This window comes from Bombus terrestris, chromosome 3 (assembly GCF_910591885.1).
Source record: "Bombus terrestris chromosome 3, iyBomTerr1.2, whole genome shotgun sequence".
Taxonomy (NCBI): domain Eukaryota; kingdom Metazoa; phylum Arthropoda; class Insecta; order Hymenoptera; family Apidae; genus Bombus; species Bombus terrestris.
Window position 1 is genome coordinate 9528569 of NC_063271.1, and position 22236 is coordinate 9550804.

Here is a 22236-nt window from a genome sequence, read left to right on the forward strand (position 1 = left end):
CAATCTATTTCAGTTTGATACAATCTGATTCTATTTAATTCAATTTAATTCGATTCCAATTCTATGTAATTGAAGTTGACATCGCCTAACTTACTTTCACTACTTACATAACTCACCTTTAATTAGATTTAATGAAATTCAAACGCAATCTAACTTAGCTCTAAAATTAAATTAATTCAACATGATTAAACTTGACTTAACCTTGGCTCAACTTCGTTTGAACAGAATGTAACTCAGTTTGTTTCAAAACATAGGATGCTACCTCGTTTTCTGATATTTATAAAAAAAGGAATTAAATAATCGATTTATCAGGGGCTGACTTGTACCGGAGATATAGGTCACAAGCATGTACATATAAATAAATACGATATTTAATGTGTCTGGCTTTCCTTGGGGGAAACCTTTAAAACTTTTCTGTCAATGATTCTTCCAGGAAATTAATCGTTCTCTGGATTGATTAATGGCAATCCGGGTCCGCGAAGTCCAAACAAAGTGCGATGTTGTTCGAGAAGTCTCTGTAAACAATAATATTGTATGAATCGCATATAGTGGACAGCTTAGATCAAAGTACAATGCTTGAACATAATTTCTTTCTCTCAGTAATCTCGCCTCGATGTTGTCTTTCTTCGAACGTTGGAAAAGCCAGCTCGATCGATTTCTTCTGTATAATCGATATTAATTCATGTTTCTTACGTGTACATACTATTGCATCAATATTACGTTTACCAAATTATTACGTTGCCGAAGATATAAAACATCTCAATGCGTGTAATATAGTATCTTTCTTTTTTTAAAAAAAAATCTCACTGCGTGTAATATAGTATCTAGAAAATGTTATTTAATAATAGAACTATCGACTTTTACGCGTACCTAAATATATATTAAAGACGATTATAATTAAATGGTTCCATTAAGGAAATGAAATTTTAAAGAGATAAAATCCTGTTAATGGAGTGAATGTCTAATAATAAAATTGAAATAATATTTTGATGCAACGGTTTATTATGGAACTCGCAAAAATATTGTAGACTATAATTATAAGTGACATAATGAAAGAAACTGGATATGTATGATCAAAAGTCAATATTAATTTTATCACGAGTTATTAATATTCTTCATTATTATAAAAACAACAATCGCTAAACAAAAAAAAAGTCATTCATAAGAAAAATACGATGACCAAACGATCGCAATCTTTGTTGGTGAATTTATCATGCTCAGCTGTAGCAACTCTCTATTCATTTTTTGATCCCATTATAAATGAACATGCAGAATACATCTCGTTGCCTGTAGCCTGGTCCGTAGTTCACTGTCTGACCGCGATAATTCGCGAATGCCACATTTTTCGCGATAAAATATGAGGGACGACAAAATCTATTGACATGATTTAGGAAAAAATATATTAGACTTTATTTACCATCGAAAACGTTATTTTATCTATTTTTCCATCGTTTCTTGTTATTAAAATTAAAGATCGTACATTCATCATATTCATAATATACGTTATGTTGACAATGAACTTTCATACTTAGCCGTATATTTAACAGTGAATTTCGTATTTGCGAGGAATTTCGATGATTGATAATTAAAGAAGGATATATTGGATCGAGGATCAAACATTTTTAATTACGATTAATTTGATACGCAATTCAAAACTAAATATTGTTCTTGGAATAGTTATCATAATATTTAATAAGAAAATGATCTAAATCTTTAACGATTGAGCCTGAGGAAAATTGGAATTTTACCAGTTTTAATCTTTAAAATAGAAACAGCGACGATTAACATATTCACCAAGGCAGCGATTAGATAGAAATTATTAGGCGAACGCTCTATTGATTTCAGAGTTAATAGAAAATCCTATCCTAATCACTGTTCCTTTAACCAATAAAAAAATTAATTATCTTGCAGATAAAGTGCCAAGGACGCTGACATGAAGAAAAAAACGATTTAACATTCGTTATAAGATCGTTTCAATTTCATATCATTAATTATATTGACAACTTTATTAATAATTATATTAGCTACCAATTAAAATTCGACTTTTAGATAGATATAAAATTATGCGATTAATGGCATTTGATAACATTAGAGAATATTCCGTTCTCTATTGTGCAATTGGAAGTTTCAGTAAAGATTCCAGAGAAGTTTTTTGCTTCACGTTATCAGAATTGATTCATTTAGGACAGCAATTCTGACAGTGTTCTACTGCTTATACTTTGAACTACATATTATCCCATCGATTAGATACGAACATCACGATCCACATCGATCCAACGTTCATTTATAAGCAATTTAATTGTTCCCTGGACGAGCTGGTACCGTTTGAAACTGGCGGAATTCTAATCGACTATTGTCGGGTCGAGCAATCGTTGGATTTTATTGATCTTTACGAAACAGAAAATATATCGATCTATCTAAATATTTTGGCGTGCCGTTCTTTATAAGAAATTACTACATCTTCCTAATTCTTGAATAATTTTATGCACTTCAACTACAGTAATCAAACAACGCTATCGTATATTCAGTTTGTCACACCTCAGTGCAAATGTGTCGAAATTCGAAATCATTTTGAGCACGCAAATTTCAAACGCTATTCTTGAAAATCTTAATTCTCACGACTTTTTAATACTACAATATAGCAAGTGTTTTATTTACATACAGTTAATTCCCTCGTGCGACTACATATAATAATCAGAGTTTTAATAATTCAATTTGTCAAATACCATTTCTCCAAATCTCAATTTACTCAATAATCCAACAATATCAAACAATCTTTATCTCTTATTTCCTTTCAACATTCATACAACATGCATTCGATGCATTAGCGCAGAACAATGGTAAAAAGTCGCTCTATAATCGGGGATAACCCGATCGATCATGAATTGAGCTGTTCATCGATCTTCCTCGAGATTTTGATAACGATTCTTAACAATTCTTTTTCACGTGTAATTTTAACTTTTTAACAGTTTTATATACGTATAACCACTTTACAATTCAGTGAAGTATAAATCATTAGGAATCGGAAATTTCATTACGACCTAGCAATAATATCTTGTTCAATTATAATGATACATATACGACACGTAACATGGAGCCTGAAAGATATTGACAAAGGAATCATAATCGCAAAATCTATGTGTGAATGATACTTCTACGCCTCAAGATACTCCTACGAAACGCTTACAACGTTAAAACAATCCTAAGCTCAACGATATACATCAATGATCGCCGTCACTTGATATTTACGATCCTGATGCTACGTCGTTTCCACTAGATATAAACAAAGTTTATTATTAATCGTTTCTCGAGACGATATTTAACCCGTACAAAGGTACTCCGTTCAGATAATTAAAAGCGAAAGAGCACATTGTTGGTCTTTCGCGATGTCGCGTCGCGTCGCATGCTGCGCTAGATAGAGGAAAGGGAAAGTGTTGGCGCAAAAATAGAAGAACGAGTGGCGGGTAACGGTTTCAATATAAAACGACACGGCCACTGCAACCGATTTCGTTTTAATGCAACGCGTGGGCCGATCAATCACGGTGCCGCGATTACTTTTACTTCGATCGACTCGCCCGGGTGCAGTGCATTTGAAACCGTGTAATAGTGCGTTATGTTTCTCTTTAAATAGTTCATTCCTTCCTTTGTTTCTAAGTGTCGTCGACCATTATACCGCTAGCTTCATACATCAGCCGCTACGAATTCACGGCCTGCTACTTGCTAAGTACCTACTACTACATAAAACGTCTTCGTATGTTCACCTCAAGACGACTTCAAGGCTGTCACCAGACTGTCACGAGATAGAGAATATAGAAGGCTCGATCAATCACGTTCGACGTCTTTGCTCTATCAATCGTGTCACCGTTCGCCCGATCGATAGACGTCGGAGGATCCTGAAGAACATCTTCCATCATCGTTAAATAATTCAAGCTTTAAATCCTTTTCTTCTCGAAGTAATAATCTTCTCTTAAATAATCTTACGTTTCTTCATAATTGAGATTCTTTTGAAGTTCTTCTAAAATCTCTTCAGCGTTTATCTTCATTCTTATAAGGAAGCCAAATATCGAGTATCTTCCTTTAAATAGTTCGTTTAAAAACAATCTTACGTTTCTCGAGAATCGGTAAGAAGCAGATTCTTCTAAAATTTCCACGGCGTTTCCCTTCCTTCTTATAAAGAAGCCGAGTATCAAAGATCGTTTGAGATCGAGTCTGGATAGCGACAATCGGCAAGGCGAAGAACCGCGTCAGCAACGGACTGACCCAAAGTCCGTCGCCGATTCCGCTGGCGTTCCGCATCGATCCCCCACTTTGTTCACCGGAAGTAGATACAGCCAATCCGCGGGGCAAATCGCTAGGGCTCGCGCGAAATCCTTGTCGATCGTATAAAAGCGAGCAACGCAGGACATGTCGCCGAGAATCGACCCGATACGCTGGTCGAATCTTGCCAGCACCAGTTTCCGCACTTCAAGAAGCTTCTCCATAGCTGCAGCTTCCGTCAGAGGATCGTTGATCGGCAGCCCGAAGAATCTTCGATATTTTGGACCGATCGATAGTGTTAACGTCTCTGGAAGCAAACAGAAGATAGCAGGATTCGCGATTTTGAGCCATCGAACTATTCCAAACGTTGCAGAGATGCCGCACGCGATCGACGTGTATTATCCGCGGTGAGTATGATACTCGGATGAAGAAATGTCATCCTGGTTGCGTTTAGAGAACTTGATGATGAGCGGTGAGTGTTTTGGGAGATCGTTTGCTGGTTGGTATTGAAGCGAATTTGAAATTTGTAGGAAAGACCAAATTATTTGATTCCTCCTTTTTCTTTCAATGGATGTTTGAGTTCATTTTTAGGAATTTTAATGAAATTGGAACATTTTTTAATTGGAAGGGAAGATGGAATTACTTGGTTTTTTTTTTTTTGAAGAATATTTGAGTTGCTCTTTTAACGAAGTTTCGGAGTGGAATCGGAAAGAAAGGTGAGATTACTTGATTTCTCGTTTTAAATCGATATTTAAAAGTAGATTCTTCGAGGAAAAATTTCAATAAAATTTTGAAATAGAATTTAAATAAATCCCTTGTGATCATTTGGTACTTTTTATTTGAAATAAATAAGACTAAATTGGATAAATATTTCGATTAATAACGAGTGTGTTACAAAAACTTTGAAGTAAAGTTCGAAACATTGCGGTTCGCAATATCATAAAGAGCTTAAACATCCTGCAGATACGATTCAAGTATCACGCAAAATTATAATACATGTCCTCATAAGTATGCATAACTAAATTATATTATTTTTAAATCATTTCTAAAAGAGGAATCAATTTGGGTCAGAGACTGGATAAATTCCGAAGCGGTTGCTGCATAAAATGATTCGAACAATAAGAGATAGATATGAAACTTACTATTAGCATAGAAACTATTCAGTTGACTCTATTTGACTGCTATTGCATAATGTATCATAATATCCAATACAACAGCATCATCGTTGCACAATTTGCATGCACTGTTTGTTTACAGTATCATTAATGCTATTTTTCCATAGAAGACAAACATCACTTTTTATCGTCTACGACTGACTTTTGTTTTTAAATTATGATAATTATACAAAATAGGTTTTCTAAATATAGTTTAGTACCGTCATAGTGTCTACGGAATAACTGAGATAAAGCGATGACGTTTAGTAAAGACAACACAGAATATATTAATTAATGTATTAATTAACTGATCTGCCACTTGCGGAAACTGGCGCACCTTTGTATATTAATTCATTCACATTTCATTATTTTAATTTAATAACTTAACTTTATATTTTATTATAAGATTATTACCATTTACATCTCAGTTAATTTTTATTTTCAAAAAATTGTCGTTTATTTAAAATTTCTTTTCTCTACTTCTCTCTTACGAGCATTTTCTAAACGAATACAATTTCATTATTATCCTTTTATTATAAGAAATTGCTTTTAGTTAGACAATTACATTTTCTTTGGTTGACAACTATTTTTAAATAACGAAGCTTCTATGTTGCTTTTCGATGTGGACAAATAATAATAACGTCTAAAGTATTCGTCATGCTTTTACTTTTCTTTTAACAGAAAAGTGCTCCATAGTGTCTACTCTAAACTATGTATGTTCGTCGAAGCATGAAAATTTTTTAAATGCAGTTGCAGCATGTACTTATAAAGGCAACAGGTTTGCCGGTAAAAGGAAAGGGTACATTTTCATGTACGGTATGCAACAGCATGAAAGTTGCGAGATCTTTTTCAACATCATCAATGAAAAGTAAACGGGTAACTCTCGATCATACTTTGATCTATCGAGACAGGTTGTTACTTCACGAAATATCGCAATGAAAAATAGCAATGTAAAAATTCATTTTTTCCTTTAATCAATGTTCCTATAGTGATGAAGTAAAAGTCGACATGTTATTAACAGACACTCTGTGAGACGCTCTATATAAGATCTGTTACGTTGATCCAAAGCTAGTGATTAGGCTTTCATGCGTTAAGTAGAGTAACGTAGAGTACTTCGAATTCATTGCACGAATATCGCAAAGGAAATGCGTTAAAAAATATTAATATCTCGGAAGAGAATGTATTAAAAGGATTAAAAGAAAGATATAAAAATCTAAGCATTTGAATGTGAAACAGTTAATAAGCGTTAAGAGTATTTAAATGTTCATTTTATTTTACAGAGTGTCCACGTTGGTCACCAATGTGGCGAAAAATCCATCCATCAGCAACGGTTACGATTGTATAGGGAAGATACCGTTGCTGAATACACTGACAGAACCCCTTGCTCCAAAAGTCTGTTCATACGTCGAGGAATGTGCATCCCTTTGCTGTCCTAAGGACATTTACATTTGCGATGGAAGCGATGCAGAGTACGATCATCTGTTGAAGCTTATGGAAAAGAATGGAACAATATCGGCTTTACCAAAATATGAAAACTGGTACGTGTTTAATTCATATGAGAGCATATAACATTTAGGAAATTCTTTGAATACGTAAGTTATTTTGAGCAGTCGTTCTTTGGACATATGCCAATATTTTCTTAAATAACATCTGTCTTATAAGGATTTGAAGATATAATTGAGCAACATAAGACTTGGGAAATTTTCAAAATATTTTTCAAGATATGAGCTAGTTATCAAATAAAAGAGAATAATGACAAGTATATAAATAGAAAGTATTGGTAAAACAGCTGTAAAGGGATAATTAATATGCGATTTTTTAACTCTCCATCTGCATAATAAGTCGTTTTCGACCAGTGATTTAAAGTGGTTTTCCATTTTTTCCATATCTGTTTTTGTTTAAATTTTGCTTTGCTTAATAAAATTAAGGTAACGTGTAACAATAAAAACTATTCAATGATATTCTAGAAACTTAGAAAATTATTTAATAATTTTGGGGATCTTTTTGTAACTCAAAAGTCTAAAAAAATCTGCTTGGACTTGTTGTTAAAGGACACAGTATGCAGACTATTTTTCTATGCTCTCAAAGTTCTAATGAAAACTCCGTAGCTATTTGAAAGGGAATTTTCAATGTACATAATTAACGTAATATAAATTGTACTTTTAGTTGGCTTGCTAGAACGAATCCAGCGGACGTAGCACGCGTCGAGAAATGCACGTCCATCAGCACCGACTGCAAACGCGATACTATTCCTACTCCACGTAACGGTGTTACCGGAGAACTGGGTAACTGGATTTCTCCGGTTGACATGGACAAAGCTATTCTTGAACGTTTTCCAGGATGCATGAAAGGTAACTCCAAAACCTTGAAAAAATACATCTAATTCCTTAATACATCTGAGACCGGCATATTTTGCTAAGATTGCCCCTACTAGTTTTACCTAATTTTGGAACAAACGATTATTTTATACTTCAAACTCTATTTCATAATTCACTTTTCTAATAGAACAATTATTTTACTTACAATCCAAGGATTGATTGATAATCAAGCAATAATCGATTCATAATCAAATACTGATGTCGAATTAATCTGAATTAATCAATTTAGTAAATAAAACAAACTTATAATTCCAAACTTTAATAATCCAGGTCGAACAATGTACGTCATCCCCTTCAGCATGGGTCCAATGGGCTCTCCTTTGTCCAAGATTGGAATAGAGATCACAGATTCCGCATATGTCGTCTGTTCCATGAGGATAATGACCAGGATGGGGAGAAAGGTCCTAGAAACCCTTGGCAATGAAGATTTCGTCAAGTGTCTGCACTCTGTCGGTGTACCAAAAAGCGACTCCAAGGTTGAAGTTAACTCTTCCTGGCCCTGTGATCCTGAAAGGACCATCATCCTTCATAGACCAGCCAAGAACGAAATAGTTTCTTACGGTAGCGGTTATGGTGGCAATTCTTTGCTTGGAAAAAAGTGTTTCGCTCTGAGAATTGGTTCGACTATTGCTAGGGATGAAGGATGGCTTGCAGAACATATGCTCGTACGTAACACTGTATAATAATTCGCAACTTCACCTTGCATGTATTATAATATGTTGAAACCTTTAAAGGCAATTGTATCAAAGTTTAATTTTATAGAGATTACTATCATATAGATTAAGAACAATTATCTCAAATACTAATACTAATATAAATTAAAAGCAATTGTTTTAAACACTAAATGATATAATATAGATTAAAGACAATTGTCATAAATATCAAAACCTACACTTTAAATAAAAATAAAAATTGTTAGTTTTTAAGATATCAAAGCAATGGCAACTTCACTATTACTCTTATAAACAGTTTCAATCGTTACTTGGCATTTGCAAGTACATTAGTCGCCTAAGATTCTGTATCAGTTACCTTTTGTAGATACTGGCTATCACAAATCCAAAAGGTAGAAAGCGTTACATTACTGCAGCGTTCCCCAGTGCTTGCGGCAAGACCAACCTAGCCATGATGCAACCGACATTACCAGGGTACAAAGTCGAGTGCGTGGGAGATGATATCACTTGGATGAAATTCGACCAGGAAGGCAGACTCCGTGCTATAAATCCAGAAAATGGATTCTTCGGCGTGGCACCCGGAACCAATGGCGCTACCAACCCTAATGCTATGAGAACTATCTTCAAGAACACTATCTTCACCAATGTGGCCGCAACCAGTGACGGTGGAGTCTTCTGGGAGGGATTGGAAAAAGAAATCAGCGATGACGTTGAAGTAGGGATTCATTATTACGAATGAAAGTATTTAAAAAATCCTTATCATTAAACTGCGAATGTTTTTTCTATTTATAGAAAATTTTAAAACTCAACATTTCCTAAAACTTTCCTAAGTAAACATATTTGTGTAGATCACCGATTGGCGAGGCAAAAAGTGGACCAGAGGATCTAGAACCCCAGCAGCACACCCGAATTCTAGATTCTGTACACCAGTCAAACAATGTCCTATTGTCGATCCTGCTTGGGAAGAACCAACAGGTGTACCCATCGATGCTATTCTGTTTGGAGGACGAAGACCAGAAGGTATTCCTCTTATATATCAAGCTAGAAACTGGCAGCATGGTGTTTTCATTGGAGCTTCGATGAGGTCTGAAGCTACTGCTGCAGCGGAACATACGGTACGTAATAATTCGATGAAGAATCATTTGAAAAAAGATCATCAAAGAATTATTCTACACTAAATTGGGATCATTATTTTCTACTTATACAAAGTACTTTATTAACCAATTCGAGACCAGTGACTCAGACATTGTTAAATCATGTGATCCCTGATTAAGCTAATGATGACGACTGATCCATGACTGAGGACTCAACGGATGAGTTGTCTGCAAAGATTTATATTGCCAATAGACTACGAATTTCTGTACATTTATGAGAAATTTAAAGGTGTGAAAAAGCACACAATGCAGAAATATACAAAAATATGTATATAAAATACCAAAAATACAATACCAATTATGAATGAAGTGAATTTCTGCTTAGATTCCATTTTTTTTATTTGTGTGTTCATAAAAATCTGAATTTGAATAAATACTCAGTCTAATTATCAGCCAATTTTCGATTGCAACCAGAAAAATTATTGTTATTATTAATTATTGTTAAAAAAATTTTTATGATATAAATTCTTCATCATGCTTCTCTATTTCAACTCTATGTTGAGAAACTAATTTATATAACAATTGATAATCAGGACAAAGTAATCATGCACGATCCATTTGCTATGAGACCCTTCTTCGGCTACAATTTCGGACATTATCTCAATCACTGGCTGAATATGACCGAAGTGAAAAATGCCAAGCTACCAGCTATATTCCACGTGAATTGGTTCAGGAAGGATGCGGATGGCAAATTCCTTTGGCCAGGATATGGCGAGAACTCACGCGTTCTAGACTGGATTCTTCGAAGGCTCGACGGTGAAGACGTTGCGGTAGATTCTGCCATAGGTTTATTACCAAAATTAGAGTCGTTCAATTTGGAAAACTTGAAGGAGAATATAGATATGAAGGAATTGTTCAGTTTACCGAAAGATTTCTGGCAAAAGGAAGTTGAGCGCCTTAGGGAATATTTCGATGCGCAAGTAGGCGATGATTTACCTGCAGCCATTCGTGAAGAGCTCGATCGTCTCGCTTCTAACGTGGATAAGCTTTAATCCAATCGTTTGATCCTTAATATCGTGGAAAATTTGAGTAACATCGATATACATCGAATTGTATTTTTTTCTTTTGTTTTTTTATCAGAAGTAAGGTATTTACAACGAGGACTAGAGAAATTATCAAATTAAGGATCATATTAAAGTTCAAATTAAATCCGTACAGTGATCGTAGTCCGTACAGAGATTAAACAGATAGTTGTTAGGTTTTTTTATTATACTGAACCTAAACGTAGTATTACGACGATTTCTACTTGAACGTCGATCATAATTGTCATATTCATTAAAACATTTTTCTTTATGTTTACTCTTTCAAACAAATGCTCTTTCTTTACACTTTACAGTATCTTTTTTATTATAAGAAAATACTTCTTAAAAGTAAGAACAGATTTTTTGTAAGGGTTCGCGTGTAAGAATAATAGTGTGCAAACTAGCGAAAAAAGCAATTTGTAACTTAAAGAAAGATATGTATTTTTGGATATGTATTTTCTAATAAAAAATTTTACAAGATAATAAGTTGTTTTACAATTCTTTTTAAAGCTACTCAATTCAAGCTATTTATCTGGAAGGCAATATTTGGATGGATTTTATTTGAAATAAAAGAAAAAAAATTATTTTAATTGCATTTATTGTGATCCAATGTTTTAATTGTTTAAATACTATCAGTGAAAGACTTCATAATTCATATATATATAAGACATTCAAAATTATACATTCGGATGTATATTACAAGAATATTGCAGCTGTTCACATATATAAAATTGGAACTTTAAGAACAATTTCATACTGTATATTGAATTTAATATAACTTACATAAAAGAAATGTGTCGATATTTCTTGTTGGAACTTAAATAAACAATTTTTTTCGATCGGTATGCCATATACATACTATATGTTTAATATAGATAAAGAATAATGCAATTTACATGAAGAAAAACATAATCTATATATTTTGTATAGAATAGATTATCTTTTAGAAATTTGTTTAAATTTCTTGATTATTATTTTAATAACATTATACCCGTATGTTAAGTATTGAGAAATAAGTTGGAGACCTATATGTCGAGGATATAATATATACTATACATATATTATATGCTTTCAAATATATTATACAATTTAAAAACAATAGCTAATAGAATATCGTAGAATAAGTATCACACGCGTTAAATACGTAAATTTTGTAAAAGAAGGATTTAGATATTATTCAATGTTATTTTTGCTTAAAATATTTCACTTTCTTAAATGATACGTATACTGTTTCCTTATTTACAATTTTAAATTTGCTATGAAAGAAAAAATAAAAACAACAATTTCCAGCATCTAAAAATAAGTAATATAAATTTTACTTAATATCACATTTAGGAAATTAGTAAAATGTCTGATAAAATAAATATTTCCTGTGAACTAAATGAAGGTATTTATAATTTTTAAATATAAAAGAAGTATTAAAAATTCGCCAAAGAATATTAAAGATCACTTCACAAGTATTTCTACTTCTCTTTATCATTTTGTTACGAAATCTTCAAACTTACTTATTTTCTTCTTAATGGGACTGATCATTATTTAAATACTTTTTTGGATGATACTGAATGACTCAACACAATGTATATCTCTGAGTAATTCTTTTGCATGTCAATAATTAATTTTTTATTACTTCTAACTTACATCATTTTGTGCGAGAAATAGGATGTACATACATATACTATTTATTTTATTCATTTTGTGCTATTATAATTTTACACCTTCATTTAGCTCTATAATTTAATAATATAATTTTAGCAATAAAGAATATTCATTTTATTCCACAATTTGCATTAATTAATTTCTAAACCTTCATTTATATTAGTCACTAAAATGATAATGGAAAAGTTTCCTCACATACACAAGTATTATTTTCCACTTCCATGCAATTCTACTTTAAAAAATAAAACAGAACATGTCTATGAACTTGCTCCATCTGTAACCAAAAACTTCTAACTTTATAAACAATTTTCTATGTACAAGTTCTACACGTTTACAATGTCAATACATTGATCATCTAATCAACATAAGTTCACAAAGAATCACATAATATATATATATATATATATATGTATATCTTTTCTAATAATTATCTATTTTTTCCAACTTCTAAGATCAACTAATATATTCTGGCATATACTTTGAAGACTAGATCAAAACATTTTTCATCAGTCCTTAACACTTTGCACCAATTTTATAAGATTGCACAGATAATAGCTGTGTCTATTTCCTAATCCTATCTCCTTTTTTTTTTCTTTATATATTTTACAATGTTTCTATAACTACTGTACAATTCTATATTATGGCTTCACAGTAAGTAATATTTGGTTAACAAATATATTAACACTTTCGCGCCCGCATTGATTCATTTCTCATTCAACTCTGTTATGCATATATCTAACCCTTCTCTCTCTTACCAAAATTGTAGAAAGGGTATCCCCTGAGGTCTGATAAAATCATGAAACAAAAAAAAAAAGAGAAAAATACGTAGTATCGTGCCATCGATCACGAAAGTGTTAATAAATTTTATATCTTATTGACATATTTTCTTTATAGCCGTTTATATATTTTACAACACAATATCTGGATCTTTCAGTTAAATTAAAAGTTAAAACTGTAATGAGATATAATAGATAATGATAAGCAATTAGTTCTCAAATAAAATGTAACATCTGCTAAAAGGAATATTTCAAGCAGTATAAATTAAAATTCACTAACAATATAATTATTATATTCATAAAAAATAATGCTTGTAAAATATCAATTCTAAAATTTGTACAATCTGGGATAAAATCGTTTTATAAACAAAGTCCAAAAAGGAAATCATTCCTGGTTCGCTATTCTTCACGTTACATCGTTGTATTTGAATCTCTAACTTATCTTTTAAAATATAGTGCTGACTGGATGTTGAATATTAATTGAAAATGACATATTTCACTACATCCTTTTTAATTTTCTGAGATTCACAAATTTAAATATGTATACTCAAAATGTTAATGCTTAATATTATCCCTTGTTAATTCATGATACGTTTTAGTAAAGTATTTGAAATATCACTTGACAATTCATGAACACATAATATGTATCTAGATTCAGTGAATATGTTCAATTTCAAAGTGCATAATGAAATAATCCTCCTGATATTGGACAAGATGCATGTTCTTAAGTAATGAAACATATAGTGCACTATAATGATGTCTATGTAGAATTACCTATATCTATAGATAATCTAAAAAATATAATTCCAAAGATATAGAGAGCTTTAGTTCTTTACAGTGCTCTGTAATGTTTATTGAATACAACGCAATTGCGATGGCAAGTGTTGTCAGTAAATTTAAACGTAATTGTTATTTTAATTTATATTAACTACATTTCAGTGTTAGTTTAATGTTTTAGTTCATTAAAATTAATTTAAAAGTTCACTCTTTCACGTGTATAATTTCAGAGTTCGTTAAGATCCTAAGAAAAAGTTATATATCACCTTTTTCTATCATTTTGTTCTTTTTCGTTAAAATAAAATGTCAGGTACATACTCCTCACCCACCATGTTTCTTCGCCAATGTTTCCAATGCTCTTGGTATACACAAAGGGCATAGTATTTCCGGCTTAGTAGTCTGAGATAACATTTTTCCTAAGTACTGGGCTGTATGTGGAAGAACTAATGATTCGGATCCCAGTAACTCGGTTTCCATCGTTGGAATTACTTCGGTTTTATATGTAGCTAGTGGAAAATGATGTCCACATGTGAATATCATTGTATCTTCTTCAGCCTCGAGAAATCGATATACTGCATCTGGATCCTAATTTCATAAATAAATGTTTATAAAAATAATTGTTAATTTAAGCAATACTTTAAATAACAAAATAAATGTACTATAATTTTATAATCTACCTTAATGTGTACGAAAGATTTGGAGTCATGAATATTAGAAGACACAGTGCTTATAACTCCTTCCATCATTTCTTTTGGAGTATTATTTCCACTTGAACCTGGATATCCAGTCAATGGCGGTCCAAATTGGTCAGCCATTAAGGAAGATAATAGTTTAATGAACTCAGGCATAGGTTGGTCTAAAATAAATAGATAATAATTTAATATAAAGTATTTATATTTGATATGATATTTCAAAACGTAAGATTGCTTACTTTGATCAATATGATGTAATAACATGGAACACACTTGAAGACAAAACTTAAGAGAAAAACAATTAATTGCAATAACGTTTTTAGCTTCGCTATTATTTTTATTTATATCCAAATATTTATCCATGATCTCTTGGCTGCAAAAATATTTTACGATTATGACGACGTTATTTAAAAACGTACAATAAATAAATATAATAAATTTACCAAAATAACAGTAATCCAAGGGGATAAAAAATCGATTGAATGTGTTCCAAAAATATATTCTCTATACTTTGTATCGGTAAATCGTGTTTAATCCAGAACTCAAGCGCATCTTGTAACATTTTACACTTGACAGTGTCCGCTTCGTTTTCCATTTCATTCAAGAAAAACTTAATAACTTTTATAGCTTCATTGGTTATATTATTCTGCCAAGATCGAGCAATTTTCTTTTCATAAAATGTCCCGTTGTTTTTGGGCAACTGATCTACACTTTCTTTCATAGGAGTAGAAGGAGGAGAAGAACTATCTTTAGTGGATGTTTCTGCTTTTTTTTGCTTTGGTAATTGATTTTCCTTGAAAATAAGACTTTCCAACCATTCTTCCGAATCAGAACTAGTGTCAGAATCAAAACTATCCCCGAAAATCTCCATAGGTGCATTTTCACATTTAATATCTCTGCACAGTTCTTCTAAGCCACCTTGACAATCGAATGTGTATAGTTCTTGTTGAAGCGTTTGCAGACTATTCAATGATTTGCTTGCAGGAATTTTCATTTTATTTCTAGCGGCGCAATCTTTTACAGAATCAATCAGATTCTTCTCTATCTGTTTATTAAAAAGTTCAGTGTTTTTTCTAACGTGATGTGCTGATGAAGACTTCTTTAAATCACACTCATCCAAAGATTTTCGTTCTGTCTTTTCGCGCAAATTTTCAGACTTCACTTTTGAGCAAGATTGCAGACTCAATACGTGTAAAATTTTCAATTGATACGAAAACGCATCGGAAATATTATGCTGTAGCATAGCTATTTTTGAGCAAGCCTGATAGTTTCCCAACTCGACGCACTAAAAATATAGATATAAAATTATTAATTATACAAAATTTTTATTAATATATCGCTATAGAACTATAAGTTTTAGTTGATTCTTTTAAAAATTATGTAAGATAGTAAAAAACCAACCTTCTCTATAATTCTTGAGGAATCATATAAACCAGAGAAATATTCTAATGCATAATGTAGCGTCAATTCTCCTGGTGATTTTTCGATAACGCTTAAAGGACGAATTATACCCGCCAGAGAGGGTATATCATAACTTTGATAAGAAATAATGGGAGCGGGAATATTAGGAACTTGACTAGGCACGTCCAAAGCTACATGCGATGCGTGAGGGAGCCGTACAACTCGCTTTTTAATCAACACAAGCTTATCGTCGGTGTCACGTGCATCTTTTGCAGGAAGCCGACCTAATTGTGCTCTACTATTATTACCCCAAGCTAGAACTGTACCTCCTGAAAGAGAATACAGCGAAAAATGAAAACATTGTTGATAGCAGAACCTGAAACTATTTAACGAGAATAATCACTTAAACTAATTAACTTTAAACTAATCAAAAAGTCTACATCTAGAAGCATAAAGGGATAATGAAGCTAAATTTTGTACTATAAACATAAAACTTATTTTCTTGAAGCTCTTTTTAACATTCGTCAGCGCAACATATTATGCAGTTTAGATACCTGGTTGAATAGCGACTGTATAATCGTATCCGCAGTGAATTGCAACAGTTTTAATTACAGGGTTTATTTTTTCCTTGGATTTACTACTTTCTGCTTGGAATGATCTGGCTTCATCATGTACATTTCCATTTTTTTCGTTCACCGCAGAATTCTTTACATCGCCGTTTAAATCTTGTTCCTCCTCCACTCGTTTGTAAGCATTATGCCTTGGTGGTACTTGTGCAAAAATCGAAGCGGGATTGTAACACAATGGCGTAGGAATCGGCACTTCCCGTCTGCTACCATTGCCTATCTGACCATCTAAATTTCTGCCCCACATATAAAGCGATCCATCCTTCGTCATGAGAGCATTATGGTGGCAACCAGCTGATATCTGTTACGTTATTATTAATAGATGTGTTATAAAATTTAAATATAGAAAAAATGTCAAAATAAAAAAAAAAGAACTATAAAATACGATAAAATAGTAATCTTGTTAAAGAGAATCTTCCAACTAACCCGGATGATATCCCCTTTGACTAAACTCGTATCTACAATGGTTGGTTTTAAATGTGTTTGAGCTTCTTCAAGGGACCCGACGTTTACACTTTTTAAACACGTGTTATCTAATTTTTTTCGCGATTCTGTACTAATACCGCATGCTTTTGATTGTACATTTCTATTTTGTGCATTATTTTCTAAGACTTCTTCATTTGTATCATTCATGTTTGCGGAATCCGTGACTTTTTCGAACTCGTCAATATTTTCAAACTGCTTCAAGTCTCGTTGTTCCAATATTCGAGTTCGTTTTTGCGTTTGTGCTTGCAATCGGAGTACTTGGGGACTAGCTCCCCATATATATAACTTATTTGTATAACTAACAGCAAGCTAACAAAAAATAATGTCATTAGCAAACATGTGTAATCTTCTCTTTTATTTACTTTAATATAATAAATGATCATAATCGAATAAACTTTTTTACCTACATTGTGAAAATACCCAGTTGTGATAAGAGTTATTCTTTCTGATAACGAAACTTTCATTGGCACTGAACTCTTAACATTACTACCCACACCCAATTGCCCAAAAATATTACAACCAAACGCATACACAATACCCTCTGTTGAAAGAGCTAATGTATGTGCATGACCGGCAGTAATGTAACGTATAACGGTACCAAGTAAAGACGTAACTAACGTGGGAGTCATTTTTTTGTCGGTATTACCATGACCCAATTGGCCATGAACACCCCAACCCCATGTGAAAACTCTACCATCCGCAGTCAATGCTACTGAATGGTATTGTCCAGCTACTGCATCAATAATGACTTCTTGAGCCAAAGAAGTGATCAATTCAGGGGTTGAACATTGTAAAACTTTCCCCAGACCTAGTTGACCAAACTGACTTGAACCCCACGCGTAAACGCCATTATTAGTTACTGCCAGAGTATGACAGTGACCGCAAGATACACTGAGAACCTCAACTTCCATAAGCCAGAAAAAAGTTATAGCTTGAGGTGAACCATATCTCAATACAGATGGACCAATTCCTAATAATAATTAATATATGTATAATACATATAAAGGGTATAAAAAAATATGTCTTTAATTGCATGTATATTTACCTAAACATCCATGCACAGAACTTCCCCATGTATAAACATTTCCATTCCTAATTAGAGCAACATGAGAGAATCCAGCACATAATGGTCTTCTTTTGAAATCAACACCAGAATTAGTATTTCTATGATCCTAGTTTAAATTATATAAATATATGATTATCTGTTTAACATGAAATACTGAGCAGTTTATGTGATAATTACCTTCCTAAATTCTAATAATTCAATGTTACATGTAATAGATTCTTGATGTAAAATAGATTTTTTACAAATCAAAGTCAGTAAAATTAGTAAAAAAGTTTCTATGATTTCTTCTATGAGTGTATCAGCCTCATCCTACATAAGAAATAAAAATAGATGATAATTATATAAATAAACGAATGAGTTAATTAAATAATAAATTAATTATACATACATTTTCCACGAGATCTATAGAATCACATTGACTAGATTGAGAACTGTGCGAAGTAGTTCTATGGCGTAATCGGCATCGCACTACCCTAGGTCTTATTACTGGATTCGTTGGATCGTATAGTGTTACTAATCTCTAAAACACAATAAAAATATTTCCATTAATTATTTTTATATTATATTATATGCTATTAACGTATTTATGTCATAAACACAATTTAAATCTTACCTGAAGTACAAAAATTTGAGAGTCTTGAAGATTATCAAGAATAAATGACATATGACTTCTAGCTAACTCAGGATAAACTAACATTGCTTGCATTAGACTTGGTTCACTTATACATATCAACAAACCATCTAAAAAAGTTGTTTTATGAATAATTACATAACTATCTTTAAACTATATTGTAATTATAATTATATATTACATGGTGTTGGTTGGAAATTGTTTGTGCTGAAAGTATGTATTGTCCTCATAAGAATATCTAACATTTGTCCATAAAGACCCTTCTGTGTTGCTAAATGATGTAACACTTCCCACAGACACGTCTGTCCAGCGATATTCACTGCTAACAATTCATCGTAAAAAGAATTTGTAGATAAGAAATACCTAAAATTCAAATGATTTTTATTGAATATTTATTTCATAAAATTTTTATTAGTCATATCTGAACGAGTTTTAATTAAATGCTTACAAAAATTCTTTATATATAGCTTTGGACTTTTGAGATGAAGCTCGCAGCGTTCGTTCGATAAAAGCAAGAACACATAAGTTAGAAAGATGTATTCTTGGTGCAACAGGCATTTCGCTAATAACCGGGGAAGTTAAACAATGTGTAAGACAACGTAATAAATCCGCTGTATAACCAACAGAAGCAAATTTTAACATACTCTTCATTATTCTACACTGAAAAAACAGTAATCATAAAAATTATATACAAATTTAAATAAGGAATCAATGATAACATCTTTCTTATATTTACTAACTTTAGACAATTTATAGCAAGCTACAGCACGTGGAAATTCTTTATTAGTTAAAAGTATATCACCAGCTTGCTCTAATAATTGTTGTGCATTAATACCGAGTACTATAGCCAACTTTGCCGCTTTTTCAAGTTCATTATTTTTTAATACTAATTCCATAAAAATTGATAATATTGATTTCCTGCAAATGAAAACGATATAATTATTGTGAATTTTGATGAAACTGATAACATATAATAGGGATATAACACTGACCTTAAAACAATTTTATATACAGAATGATTTGTTACAATTATACAAGTATCCACATGAGGTAATTCGATTTTAATATCTCTCACTCCCTTTGGTAATGTGTATTTATGTTTAATTTCTTCAGAAAGTGTTGTTGGTGCACTATTTGTACAATCAATAGCTCTGTACACGGCACGTATAACTTCTTTACTATTCACCAAAGAAAAGTGACCAACAATACACTCTGGATTAAATTTACCATTATCACTCTTACGAGTTTCGGATAATTTGTCTGATATTACATATATTACACGTTGACTGATGTCAGTAATAAAAAAAAATCGCTGAGTTAATAAAACATTTCTACACGATTCAAATACTTTATGCGCTGATAAAGGTACAGTAGTAAAATTAGGTCCATATACCTGCAATTTTTAAATCGTTCTTATGTCACATTTATTATTATAACTAAGAATTAATAAAATATTACTATACCAATATCTGATTTGTAATAGAATGGTAACATGTATATAATTGTTGTCCATCCCTATCTAACTGAGACATTAGAAATACATCTTTTGACATTGCTTCTGGTGTTATCTGATTCTGATTTACTTCTGTAGAAGAGTCAGAATTAATAGTTATATTTTGTGTATTTCTATTGCTCGTAATATCTGTAAAATTAGTAAACAGGTAGTTAAAAATTAAATTATTCTCATTAATGGCCTATAACAAAATTAAATAATTATTGAATTTTATGCGTGTACACAAACCATGATATTGTAAATTTTCTCCTAATGTCTGATTTTTTGTTTCTATTAACTTTTGTCTAAGAATTGCAATTTTTTCCACAGACAACTGCTTGAGTCCTTGCAATCTGGATCTAGTAGAAGCAAATATCTTGGTATTATCATACATGTTATCATTTGTATGCAACGCATTATATGATTCCCCATTCTCTAAATGATGCAAACAACTGTATGTACGCTGCTCCAAAAGTAATCTCCACTGTCCTCTGGATTGGCTTGTTATCAGAAGAGATACAATATCATTACTTTGATCGCGACAAATATGCAAACTGGCAATATTCCCTTTGATTTGTGTGACATTTGTTTGATGGCCAGTTTCAAGATTTATAAATATAATCTCCCCATACTCAGTTCCGATAATACCAATTTCAGCTGGTATTACTGTACTTTGCCACCATACAATTGCAGTAGGCCTAGAAATTTTTAATTATAAAAATATAATAACAGAAACATTAACTCATGATTATGTTTCATTACAAATTCAATTATGATATGTACTTTGAATGGGATGACTGTGAACTAATAGAAGGAAAAGAAGTTATATCATCACTAGTCCATCTTTTGTCCTTCTCACAATTTTCATCTACGAAGTATAGAGCAGGGATTATATATACAGATCCATCAACACTTGTAGTGAGCAACCATGATCCCATAGAATGAAAACATAGAGCTGAGATTTGTTTGTGAGATCCTTGGAACCAAGGTATTCTTTTAATTACTGCAGTAGATACTGAATCTTTCTTATAATACAAAAAAATGTCAGCATTTCCTGTTGTAAGTGCTAAAAATAATCTCTTTCCATATTCACATTGTGCACTGTGTTGTATCTCTGTTGCTTTAATCAAACATTGTAACTTAAATAGCCTTTCTTCAGTAAAACTTGTCATTGGCTGAAAGCCCTCTGTGCCTATTTCTGCAATCATTATATTTATGGCAACTGGTAATCTTAATACTACCTGAAATATAAAATATTATATTAAATTCTTTAAAGAGATTTTATTAAAAATATTATCATACAGTACCAGAAGACAGTGCAATATATACTTTTATAAATTTCAAACTTAATTAGTACCTACAAAGATAATGTAATTATTAAATTTTTAAAGATATACAAGATTTTACATCTATCAAATTTCTAATTCCATAAAAATGTAAATATAATACAGTCAAAAAAATTAAATAGGTGAAAAAGATCATCATAAATTTCTATGGCTTAAATCAATAATTAATAAATTATTTGTCATATACATAATCTAAGAGATCGTGGAAAAATTGACATAAGATGTAATATTCATATTATGCTATTTATTATTATAATCATGTAATATAACGCGTAAAATATTTATGAATATATTGCAAGATATTATACCTGTGTTTATGCGCTTGTAAAATAATATAGTTAACGAGGAGAAAGATTTGCCTATTAAGAAATTCTTGTCGTGCTAAAAATAAATGATTGCAAAAGTAATCTAGCTTAAATATCACATTACGCATTCCGTCGAAACGTATTTATTTTTTCCCTACGTGAAAAACGAAGAAAATTAATTATTTACAACGCATTACATTTTTACAATAACACCGCCGTCAAATTTCCAAACGTCAGAATACCAAGGTTATATTGCATTATAATCACCACTATAACCATCATGAAAGAAACAAAATTACTAGTTTATTATGCAAGCGAATATTTCTTGCGGATGCGCCTTGGTAGA

The 22236-nt window shown here is 31.8% G+C and overlaps 2 protein-coding genes across 2 annotated transcripts; one reads left to right on the top strand and one right to left on the bottom strand.

Annotated features, from left to right (window-relative positions):
* Positions 1–3026: 3026 nt before the first annotated feature.
* On the top strand, positions 3027–11119 carry LOC100631088 (phosphoenolpyruvate carboxykinase). Its single transcript, XM_003394476.4, has 7 exons — positions 3027–4664; positions 6692–6949; positions 7578–7762; positions 8060–8454; positions 8828–9175; positions 9309–9575; positions 10148–11119. The coding sequence occupies exons 1-7, from the start codon at positions 4405–4407 to the stop codon at positions 10604–10606; spliced, it is 2172 nt and encodes a 723-aa protein (XP_003394524.2). The 5' UTR covers positions 3027–4404; the 3' UTR covers positions 10607–11119.
* A 1073-nt stretch (positions 11120–12192) lies between these two features.
* Positions 12193–22155, bottom strand: LOC100644008. Its single transcript, XM_012320941.3, has 20 exons — positions 21894–22155; positions 21023–21480; positions 20489–20937; positions 20211–20389; positions 19740–20140; positions 19488–19665; positions 19196–19407; positions 18929–19110; positions 18730–18857; positions 18505–18636; positions 18294–18425; positions 18096–18222; positions 17458–18020; positions 16991–17359; positions 16493–16865; positions 15939–16267; positions 14981–15822; positions 14777–14910; positions 14523–14701; positions 12193–14430 (listed from the first exon to the last, which is right to left on the bottom strand). Exons 2-20 carry the CDS (start codon positions 21445–21447, stop codon positions 14167–14169), a joined length of 5598 nt encoding a protein of 1865 aa, XP_012176331.2. The 5' UTR covers positions 21448–21480; positions 21894–22155; the 3' UTR covers positions 12193–14166.
* Between the last annotated feature and the right edge of the window lie 81 nt (positions 22156–22236).

Bases quoted from the DNA above. Each gene is read 5' to 3' on its own strand.
- LOC100631088 (XM_003394476.4), top strand. From the start codon at position 4,405: ATGTCGCCGAGAATCGACCCGATACGCTGGTCGAATCTTGCCAGCACC. The intron at 4,665-6,691 runs GTGAGTATGATA...TTTATTTTACAG, and splicing joins ATCGACGTGTATTATCCGCG to AGTGTCCACGTTGGTCACCA. The intron at 6,950-7,577 runs GTACGTGTTTAA...TTGTACTTTTAG, and splicing joins TTACCAAAATATGAAAACTG to TTGGCTTGCTAGAACGAATC.
- LOC100644008 (XM_012320941.3), bottom strand. From the start codon at position 21,447: ATGATTGCAGAAATAGGCACAGAGGGCTTTCAGCCAATGACAAGTTTT. The intron at 18,858-18,928 runs GTAATATATAAT...CAACTTTTTTAG, and splicing joins CAATTTCCAACCAACACCAT to ATGGTTTGTTGATATGTATA. The intron at 14,431-14,522 runs GTAGATTATAAA...TTATGAAATTAG, and splicing joins AATCTTTCGTACACATTAAG to GATCCAGATGCAGTATATCG.